The 11,620-nt window shown below is 39.4% G+C and overlaps 1 protein-coding gene across 1 annotated transcript; it reads left to right on the top strand.

The window, feature by feature from the left end:
- The first annotated feature begins 14 nt into the window (after positions 1–14).
- LOC143354562 (uncharacterized) lies at positions 15–4,320 on the top strand. Its single transcript, XM_076788800.1, has 2 exons — positions 15–303; positions 3,583–4,320. The coding sequence occupies exons 1-2, from the start codon at positions 84–86 to the stop codon at positions 3,990–3,992; spliced, it is 630 nt and encodes a 209-aa protein (XP_076644915.1). The 5' UTR covers positions 15–83; the 3' UTR covers positions 3,993–4,320.
- The last annotated feature ends 7,300 nt before the right edge of the window (positions 4,321–11,620 follow it).

Below are 11,620 nucleotides of genomic sequence, written 5' to 3' on the forward strand. Positions count from 1 at the left end.
AACGACACGATTTTCCCTCGCGATCAGTAAGATTCTAACGAACCTCGCGTATTTGCATAGACGAGAGAACAGTTCAGGGAATAATGACTAAACGCCGCCTTTCTTTCTTTCGATTTCAGATACGTTCTCCATGTTGCAGCTGCCGTACGCCGCTTCGTCGAGTTTGCAGCAATACGTTTCCGGTTCCGGTTCCGGTTCCGGTTCCGGTTCCGGCGGCGGGGGCCAGCCGCACCACCAATCGGAAGGGAAGAGCTCGCGCAACGACAGTGGCGCGATCAACGTTTGTTTCGGTTGCGGGAAGAGGTATAAATGGCGGGATAGCTTGCTCAGGCATCAGAGAGTCGAGTGTGGTAACAAGGAGAAGAAATTCTGTTGCACGCTCTGCCCGAAAAAGTTCTACCATCAGTACAAATTGAACGAACACTACCAGGGCCGTCACAAGTTACCTAAAATCCGTTAAACATATCTCGCTATCTTTGCTAATTATTTAGAATAGGCTCCGCCTCGCCAATTTCGATGATCTTGAAATACGTGTTGTCAAGGTTATCATTCCGAACAACTTTTCCCTGTACCTCCTACACCGTTACCGTTGCTCGGTCTTCGTTTTCGAGATATTTACGGTACAAAAAACTACGGATACTCGCCACAGCTACTCGCTCCGCCCTTTTTCATTGACGGAACACGTGTTTTAAGGCGGGAAGGAACGGAGCCAGCCCCCATCCCAAACCTCACCGAGACCTAACCAAAATTCGTTTAAAATCGCGGAATTCGCTGTAATAGAACCAACAGTTTTTTCTGAATATCTAAAAAACAAAGAAGAAAAAATAATTCAGTGTAACGACCTTGACGACATATTTAAAGGTCATCGAAATAGGTGGCGAGGAGGACCCTTTTCGAAATAATTACTCTATCTTTTTATACCGAATTAAAAACGTGAGAGCCGTGCTTCGCGATCAAGTTCTCCGCAAGATGACTGACGTGGGCCATTCGTATTTAACCGTGTTGCACGATACGCTTCGACCAGTTACAAAACTGTGTAAAAATTGTTCAGGTGTAGTTACTGATATTTTGTGAACAATGTTGGCCTTGGCGAATTATTTTTCTTCTCTTAGAGATTAAAAATTACTTTCTAGGGAAAACGAATTTATAGAAAGAATATTGTACAGAAAAGATTAATATTCGTATGTCGGGATTTCAAAAATTGATCCTTCTTGGATAGTGTAATCTGCATTGTATGCAGAAAAAACAAAAATCTTCCATGTCTGTTCGGACGATCGGCGATGTTCCTCAAAAGAAACTGGTATTGAAATACTCGATACGATTCCTCGATCCTTTGATTACCAAGGAACGAACCAACGATTAGGTTCGTATTCGCGAAACCGCAATAAGACTGTATCACTCTAGACAGGGAAAACGTAGGAGAGACGCCACGCTTTCTCATTAAAATCCATTAACAACTTTGTTTTCTTTACAGATGGTATTGTTTTTCTTTTTCTTTTTCTTTCTTTCTTTCTTTCTTTCTTTTTTTTTTTTTTTTTTTTTTTTTTTTTGTTTTCATGGGCACTCGAGTAATATGAAAATAAAACACAATCGAAGCGATCAGGGGGAATCTTATTCGGAAGATACCTACCTACACAAATGTGGCGTTGATTTGCCAGTGGCATCGCTCCTACGTTTACCCTACACTTAAAAATACTCTAATTAATTTGAATTGAACGCACTATGACTGAAACACTTGGGGTTACTTGAAAGTTTTTTGTTCGATGAAAAAGTAAATTTTGCGTTTTCGAGAATATTACTTTATTTTGCTTTTAATCAATTTGACACACTGAAATCTGTCATTCCAAGTGGTCCAAAGCTTCGGAGCAACAGTGTTTCTTTCATTCAATTTTTGCTCATATTAGGATAAGCACGAGGGTTGATACCGAACAAAAGCGACACACACTCGAGAGATTGCGCACGGGGATATCGAGCACTTGATGATCCAGTAACAAAATGCAGTAACTATTTATAATCGATTTCTACGTACGTTGTAAGCCTCGATACCTGATTCGTGAGAAAGGAGTTTGTAAACCGCGATTTATCGTTATATTTTCTAACGAATATTGACTCTATTTTCACTAGTTTCTGTTAGTAGTTGATTGTACCCGCAACGTTTCATTCCTACTATTGTTATCGATACTCTTACCCAGGACTGCCGAACTTCCCCGCCGCTGCTTTACGATTCTACTCCCAGTCATTCGGCTCCCCCGCTAACTGATACATTAGTATAAGTCCACGTGCCCTCACTTGGGACATTCAGTCTTCCTACGAAAGAAAAAGAGAAAGAGCTACGGTGTTCTCTCCGTAACTGTCGCCAAGGTCTCAACCGGAACTGTCAAAATTTTATCCCCACCGCCGCCGGGGGATCCCGCTTGGAGTTAAGCTGTGTCGCCAGATCGGGGAAATTGAGGGGAATACAGTTACCCTCGCTCTGTCATTATCGGATTAGTCGCGTGACACATTGTGACACGTGCACGAGATTAATCTGGCGACATCGCCGTCGAGTAGATTGGTGGGAGTGGTTCAACCTAGCACGCGAGTCGGGGAAGGAGAACCACCGTTGCCAGTGTACAGCCTGGACGCTCCCCTCTCCGGAGCGAGCATTACATTCCCCTCTCGCTACTCTCTGCACATCAGGCACGTGACGTCTCAGATTATTTCTACTACGAGGAAGGGGAAGCATTTTGAGGGGAACGCAAGCCCGTCTGGCAACGGTGCTCACGACCAACTTGTTCGGCAGGTCTGCAGTCTTACCGAACGATTGTATCCGAACCGAAGACCATGCTGTTCTTTTTTATGGAATAAAACGAATCAACTGAAAACTTTACGGTTTAATGATTGAATCTCAGAATCAACTATTGAATCGTAACGAAAATTTGAACGAAGGCGTGTGGACAACACCGATGCTTTTCCTTCCATGAAAAACCGGGCCACTTGAGGGGTGCAATAAACAAAGATGGCGGACACGCTGGCGTCCTTAGAGCTAGAATTTGAAAGCACTCATACTGTGAACATCGTGGTCTTGAATAAACGAGTACTTGCATCTCCAGTTCTATTCCTTTGTGTCCCTACTTTTTCTTACATTTGATTGCTGTTTACTGCGTCAACAGAGTCGAACGTTCTAACCGAATCCGGGATTATATTTTTGAAAAGGGTCCGCCTCGATCCGAAAACATCTACAATATCCTTCTGACATTTATCAGCCAGGCATTGGTTACGTGTACATTTAAAATCCTAAACTAACCTCACCAGTATTAACAACATAGGAACTTTCGGTACAGCAAAAGCCTCGGGACTACGTCCGTCGAAGCTTGAAACTCTGGAGGAAAGCTCTTGGTAGTCGAATCATCCATGCGATCGCTTTCATTGTGAACCGGTTGAGTGTAGCCCGATCTGTGCTTTGTCAGTTGTCACGTTGTCACCAACACGTCTTTCCTCACCTAGACCAGCTAACACCGTGTGTAACCATCGTCGCAAAATCATTGGAAGCGTCTCGCAGGACCGAACGGAACGATACTGACCCTGTTGTTTGTTTTCTAGACCAGAAGTACTTGCCAGGTGCAGCGATCGAATGGTACTATCAGTACCAGACACTTTATCTGCGGATGATGGCGAAGAAACAGATGGCGGAGAACGCGGCCACGGAGCTCGAGGGTTCCGACAAGGATCCAGACACCGACAGCTGCCACATGGACTCATCCGCGACAGAGAAGAAGCTCGAAAAGAATATAGACGACACCGCCGGAAATCAAACGATCGTCGAGGCTCGCGATTCTTCCGAGTACGCCTGTCCGCGATGCGGGAACGCCTATCTGAGGCTTCATTCGTTGAACAGGCACATTAAGTTCGAGTGCGGTGTCGAGCCACGGTTCGAGTGTCCTGTGTGCCATAAGAAGTCGAAGCACAAACACAACCTGAATTTACACATGAGGACTCATCAAAAGTCCTAAATTATCGTTTTAAACGCAGGCTTCATTTGCTAACTGTGCCACCTAAATTACTTATCATTTGGTAGATGAAAAGAAAAAATTGAAATTTGGTAAACGAAACTTGTATGGCAGGCCTGGGCACGGTTGGGGCTCCTCAAACCAGTGTCTATAATAGAATAGCGCGGTAAAACGGGAAGTTAGAGCGAGGGCACGCGTCTTGATCTGGCGACACTGCGTTATTGGAAAGGGTGAATTTTAATCTTGCGGTTAAAAAGAGAATTGAATTCTGAATAAAAAAAAAAACTATGAGGGTGTTTGAGAAAAAAAAACTGATAGTTACCCAGATACTCCGTACAAATGTTTCTTTTTTTTTTAATGCAAGTAATGCTCAAAGAGTCCTCCATTGCAATTAATACATTGGCGTGATTGATCGAGAAGCGCAAGTGATACACATTGAAGTGTTTCTCTTCAAATTTAATCGTTTAATTATGTGATAATCTGTATATACGACGCGATGATGTTTCGAAGAATTACAATTGATTTGTTTTTCTTTTTTTTTTTTTCTTACGAAGTTGCCTTCCAAAGAATTACGTTTGATCGTTAGAAGCGCAATATGTGTAGTTTCGAAAATAAGTCGACGGATTTTAATTTTATTTCTTGTTAAATAAATCTAGTTATATTTAGATTCTTAATCGATGCTTGCAGGTGCTTCCGATGTTTTATAGCGTAATCTTGTCGTTAACCGTTATTGTTGGATGACTGCGGAAGTTCGTGCCCGATTTGGAAATGATCTCGATCAATGAGATTTTAAAGTAAGCGGTTTTTCTTAATCGCTTGTATGGTCACCAGAATTTTCTACAATAACTCTTTTGACGAAACTGCGCGATTTTTCTTGAAAGAAGACGTTGAGGTCCCTGAAAAACGGTCACGAACTTTTGCAATCGTCTAATCTATTCATATTGTTATCGAACCATGGTGTTATCAGCGTTTTACTATTTAACTTAAGGCGAGTATTCTCGTGGACCTAAGTCCATTCTATAAGTTTTGTTATCGCTCAGCAACATGTTGAGTTTGTGTTCAAAGTTTAATCTACAATTAATAATACTGTTCTCATTCTACTTTTACATGTTTCACGAGCATGTCTATTCGCGCCTTGAAGACAGAGATCTCGAAAGTGAACAGAGTTGAGCAGAATTTTTCTCTAGACAAAAAAAAAACAACTTTCAAAAACAAGCGAACTCGTGAGAAAAGCACAACGTTAGAATCTTCATTCTACGTTATTCCGGTAAAAAGATTCGGTAAAAAGTTTCGCTCATCTTTGGAACTCGTTTACTTTTTTGCTACCACATATAGACTGACTCACTGCCATTGTTATTTCACGTTTACCGATTACGATCGTCTAGTTTACATTTGAGAGTGCACGAATAAACATTCTATGTGTATAAAGTCGGTCCATTCTCGTTCGACGTACACTTGTTGTCCAATGGTGTAATAAAAGCTGTGATGACTTACAATATGGCCGAGTACGAAGACTTATGCGTACCCGTATCGTAATATACTTCCCTCGAACGCATAATTAGAGAACCTAGTGCCAGTAAATCAGAGTCCGAGAAGACTATATTCATAAAGTATACATTTATGTTTACAAACGAGAGTGTACAATGCGTACATACATATGTAGATTAGAACAACTAGAAACACGTATACGCAATTGTAAAACGTTTAAAATAAATATTTTCTATTTTACAAGATAACATTCAACACAACTCGATCTCTTTTCTCAATCGAATCGTCAAAGCGCCCGGCATGCACAGTCGTCAAATCAGGGAAATTGACTCGAATTCAAGGGAAAAAAGGCGGTAGAAGGGGAAATTAGAGTGGGGGGACAAGTCTTGCTTGATCTGGCGACTATGCCGGCATGTAATGCCTACATCAAACGTTAAATGAATATGTGTTCACATCGATTAAACACATTTACTGTAGAACCTCGATTATCCGACGTTGGGCATTATTCGAACTGTTCCGAATAAATATTTATCTAAAATAATTATTCGAATAAATTCCTTTTAATCGAATATTTTCTTCGGAGAATAATTATTCATTATTCGAGACAAGTTTTCTCTCCATTTAATCGAATTCATTTCATCGTTCGAATATTTTATTCGAATATCGATTGCAAAATTATTCAAATAATCATACGAATAATAGTTTATTACTTTTGAATTTACTCAAATTTTCTAAAAACGAACAAACTGCACTTCGTTCTTTTCTTTTTTTTTTTTTCTTTAAGAAAAATCTGATTCGTTACTCTTATTCGTTATCCGTTATCCGAATAAAATTTTGCCAAAAACTGGCTCAATCTAAGACGCTTCCCACGCAACACCATTTATTATACAAGTCAATAAAAATAGAGTCTAACATTATAACCGAGTGGCTGTTCTAATTATTCGAACGGTGACGCTCCCCTGTTTAGTTTGGATAATCAAAGTCCTACTGTACTCTGAATTTAGAAATATAGAAGACATGCTTATTTCGTAGAGATATGTTAGTACATAACTGCATGTTAGGTATGACCTGTGAGAAATGTTCCGAGAAAACCGCCGAGAACCTCCGCAATTTAAATTTGGTTCGGGTCAGCTAGAATTCGAACAAACGCGATCGAATTTTGTTTGACGATAGCATGGCTCGATGTAATAAGGTCCTCGTATGTCTTACTTTTTTGTTTTCAATGTTACGTTGCCGTGGTACATGCTTTACCTATACATATTCGCCCTTGTCCTTTCGACTGGACAATCGAGACGATTTCACTGACACCTCGACCATGATGTTACAGTTTGGAAGATGCTGAAGGATTTGGAAGACGGACCGCCATTCTTGTGCCCGAAATGTGGCCGCACGTACTCGCACAAATGCAACCTAACCAGGCATCTGCGGCTCGAATGCGGCGTCGGACCGAGATTTCAATGCACCTGGTGCAAAAAACGGTTCAAACACCGGCATCACCTGCGGGACCACCAGAGAATCCATCTTTACACGAACTGCGCGTTCGAGCTACGAAACTGAAACATTCTCCCCGGTTGTTTCTTCATTCGATTCGTTTCTTTATCTCATTTGTTCCAGTATTTATTTGTATATTTATTTATTTCTTCACGATCTCGGTCCATTACAAAAGGAAGGGATCTCTGTTAAACATGGGAAAAAAGATATTATATTTTTGTTGCTCGACATACCGGGTGGTCCAGTACATATTAGATCCGCTGTTTTTGAAAATATCAGAACACTTTGTTAACCAAAGCTTTTGAGTATAACGAGGTCTACAATATGACGAGAATACTTGTACTTTTGTTTTCCAACTGGAGGAGTTTTCGAGAAGAAGGTGAAGGTGACCTTCATCTTCCTAAAAAGTATTGACCTATTTATATAGAAAAATTAATAATTTAAGAGATATTAATCATTTAAGAGACATATGCACATGTTAATGCTTTTTCATGAAGAACGACGACCTTGAAATCTCCAAAACAGGAACTAAAAAAACTAATACAGCGGAAATAACGACGTGCTAATATGTACCGAATCACCCTTGTATTTTGCGTATGTTTAATGTTCTTCGAGATGGAGACGAATTACTCGATTTCCTTAGTTCTTTTCAATGTGTTGTGTACATACGTTGCGGAACCACGCACGTAAAAGTTCGTGAATTAATCGATAAGTCAACTTTGATATCGTTGTACGTACTTATTTGACTCTTTCGTGAATTACAATGGTGGTTGGAGAAATGATTAAAACAATAAAGAAAGTTCATTTGTGTCGATAGTTTTACAAAGTTATAGAATAAACGGCTAAACGTTACTTCAGAAAACCAGAAATGTTGAACTTTTTCTATGTAATCCTGTAGATTTTGACGAGAAGAGTTTTCTTTGCTTTGAGTTATCTTGCTATGTTGTCAAATTCGTCTTTTAGACCTTTTTTTTCTGACCACCATTTAACATTGCGAGCATCCTTGAATCGAAGGGTAATTTTATAAAATTACAAAGTATATGTAATAGGGCATTTGAAGAAAGAGTGGAAATGCTGGCACGGATGAATATTCATCAGTTCAACACGTGGATGAGATTCTTCGAAATAAAATTATGAACACGTTAACCGGCAGACCAATATTCATGAAGATTGTGAACAATGAGCTATTTTTACATGAAATGTACAGAACACCTTATTTTCTTCGATAGTTTGGTTGATAGTTTTAACAACGCGTTAAAAAATGAATAGTGCCATTTCGTAAGAGCGTTCATCATGGAAATACATTATTTTTCTGCTCAGCTTGTATATACGTTAAGAACGTACGTACATAATTACGTATGTATGTAATCTGAAAGAAGTTAGCAATTTCGATATTGACCAATGTCGAAAGGACACATGGTTCGAGACTAAAGTATTTTCGATGTTTATGATCAGTGTAGTTGTCCAGTTTATGCCAAAGTAATGCGGTATTAATAAACTATATATTAGCGTGTAAATCATAATTGTACACCGAGCATAGATGATATAAATATACTTACGAATTTACATACATAAATACGTATGTATGTTTGTATGTATGAATGTATGAATGTATGTATGTACGTATACGGGCTGGAAATGGATGCGTATGTACAGAAGTGGTCAGGCGAAAGCCAACGAATCCGTCTCAACCTTTTGTAACCCGGTGCTTAAAGTATAACAATATGTCCCGATAAATGTTCACAGTGGTGATGAATTACAGTGGCGGATAAAAGAAAGTTTAAAATTGAAATTTCCGTATACGAGTCTTAACTTCAATGGTGACATCCAATTTTTTTGGGGGAAAAAAGGATTGAAAAACTCGAGTGCCCAGCACAATCTTCAGATCCCAATTACACTGAAAATTTTTCGGCGATTTTAAGTTATTCCCTTAAGTACTCGTACCAGAAAGTATTATTTTGTAGAAACTTTGGAACACTTCAAACAAAATCTATTAATTACGAATGTTATGCCTTTCTTTTCAAATGAAATAGAATTCTATTCTTTCGTAAGCAATATTTAGGCATTAAACTAAATGTAGACGTATAATAAATATATATTTTCCTCCCACTTCTTTGAAATTCTTACAAACGAAGAAGATCTGATTATTGCAACTACGAAGATAATCGTACGGCAACCGGTTAATTGCAAATATACCAAACGGGCTGTAAGCTGCACTATACATGCATAGACAGTAACAGAGGTCCTTAGTAATCAAACTAAAAAAATGTTTGAATATCAAAATTGTAATCGCGAAAAATGTAGAATTAAACTTACTTTTGTCCACCGAGTTTCTTCACTTGTTTCATTATTTTCGATAAACTATCAATTTCTTATCCCGTTTTGCAGTTTTTGACGATTTGACTGCATTTGAAAAAGATTTTAAAAAATCGCTCTAACTACTAATATGTATACGAAGAATTTTCATTTCACCTTTTCTAGTTCTTCACCACAAATCGTTCTCTTGATTGATAATCTTTTCGCATCACCGAAAGACCATTATTTTAGGGAATACCTTTTTTGCAGAGAGGAATACGTGTCCGCATTTCTATCCGCAATATTTACCTATACGAAACGCGTACTGGTACGTTTTTCGTATACAATGTGTTAATAGCCGCAAAAGAATCAACGATTTAGTAATGTCGATTAATTAATTATCAAACAAGGAGATGTTTCAGAACTGCAAATACCTCTTAATTGTGCCAAAGATACGCTCTAGTTTTTACGTTCGTGAGGTCAACGCAATAATAAAGAATTCATACTTTCCTACGAGGATGATAGTGTAATGTAATGTATATGTAAGCGAATATACAGGGTGTCCGAAAAATTTTCTATTTCCTCGAAAGGGCTGATTCCTGAGGTCGTTTCAGGTAAACTTTTCTTTCACGAAAATGTTCTCTTTCTGTGGCTTTGTTAAGGGATTGTTAATGAAAAACACGGACCAATAAGAACGCGGCTACAGCAGAGAATTGGCGTTTGCATTGGCCGAGCTGGAGTCCATCCGCTGTAGCCGAATTAATAAGCACTTTGATAAAGCCGCGGAGAAGATTTTCCAAAGGAAAAGGTTACTTTAAATAACCTCAGGAATCACCCTTTTCAAGGAAGTACAATATTTTAGGAACACCATGTATGTAACGTTTAACACTAGATGGGCCAGTGTTTCTACCTAATGAGAGCAACCATATCATTTTAAGCTATACTCTATCTAAACAATGTTCCAATAATACAAATGAAATTATAATATAAGGAAACTGGAAATTTTATGCGTTGACAGAGTATATCGACGTGCGTTACGAAAATGAGAAACCCTGTCAAATTCATTTCGAATCATCTGGTCCTTGCAGTGTTAAAGTGTTACGCTTTTAAGTACTCCCCCTATCGAGTGCTAATATTTCAACTATGAGAAGATGTTGAACTGTTAACGGGAAATTATAATTTGTATGAGTCCTTAGTTTGTGTGTTTTGTAGCGAGACAAAGATTTTCATCTATAAGACGAGAATGAGCACCCGAATGGCTGCTCCTATTATCTTTATCGCAAGTACAACTGTATACGACTGTAAGCGTTCGTTCGAGATTTTATAAGCAGTGTCGCCAGATAAAGACTTGTGCCCCCACTCTAACTTCCCCGTGTACCGCGCTATTCCCCCACGCTTCCGTCGCGGCTCGGTCACGTGACGCGTTTCGTCTCTGAGAGAGGCTAACCTTTTTCCCTGAATTTGTGTTCCCTCCCCTCATCCGGCGACACTGTTTAGAAGTGGTAGCATCGAGACCGGCGCGGCGCCGCGACGGTATCATAAAAACGAACGGCATTCTTCGCTACGTTTAAAGTAACTTAAGTGTTTGGCAAAAGACATCACCCAGTTGATACGCTTTAGTATCTATATTGAACTCTCATAAAGTTGTCATAAAAACTCTATTAAAAATTATGCGAGCTGTACCAATACCACGCACGACTTTCAACCTTTTGAATATCATATCGTTGAATTTTTTATGAAATTTTTTGTATTCCTATGAATTTTACAATATTACCATAAACCAGAGCTGCTTAACGTGCCTATTAGCGGGCAAGAAGGGCGCCTGCCGATGCCCGTGGGCACAGCTACGGGCAAGCGATTTAGTGGAGTGGGTGGAGGTAGGCCGTATCACAAGGCCACGTAGCTGTGACAATGCGTGTGACAGACGCTGAACAGTTCTGCCATAAACGTTTCGAAACGATTCGAAACCTGCGTATCAATTAGATGACGTCTCACGGGTGATGGTAGAAGATAGTGTATTGTTTAAGTAATTAGGCGATTAAGTTGTATCTATTGTAAGCTTTACAGTTCCTTTAATGTCCGTAGCACGAACAAAACTATGTACAGTTAGTATAGTTCGCGAGATAAGCGGAAAGTACGTTTTTTAGACACAGAAGAAGAGAGACGCGGCGTCTAGCTGTGTTGAAAGCCTACGGTTTATTCAGACTACACAATGGGATACCGTGCAAGATAAGTGAATTGCGTTTACTTAACAAAAGACATGTACCTTCGAAAGAATTTGCATAAAACAGAAAACAGAAGTTGTACCGATACGTTTGTGTTCTACCTGTCTTCCTTGGGTCTCCACTCGCAGAAAC

Source organism: Halictus rubicundus, chromosome 5 (genome assembly GCF_050948215.1).
Source record: "Halictus rubicundus isolate RS-2024b chromosome 5, iyHalRubi1_principal, whole genome shotgun sequence".
NCBI lineage: Eukaryota > Metazoa > Arthropoda > Insecta > Hymenoptera > Halictidae > Halictus > Halictus rubicundus.

What these genes read in the sequence shown, in the direction of transcription:
- LOC143354562 (XM_076788800.1), top strand. Translation starts at nt 84, where the DNA reads ATGACTAAACGCCGCCTTTCTTTCTTTCGATTTCAGATACGTTCTCCA. An exon ending in TGTTTCGGTTGCGGGAAGAG is followed by an intron (nt 304 to 3,582) that starts GTATAAATGGCG and finishes TTTGTTTTCTAG; the next exon opens with ACCAGAAGTACTTGCCAGGT.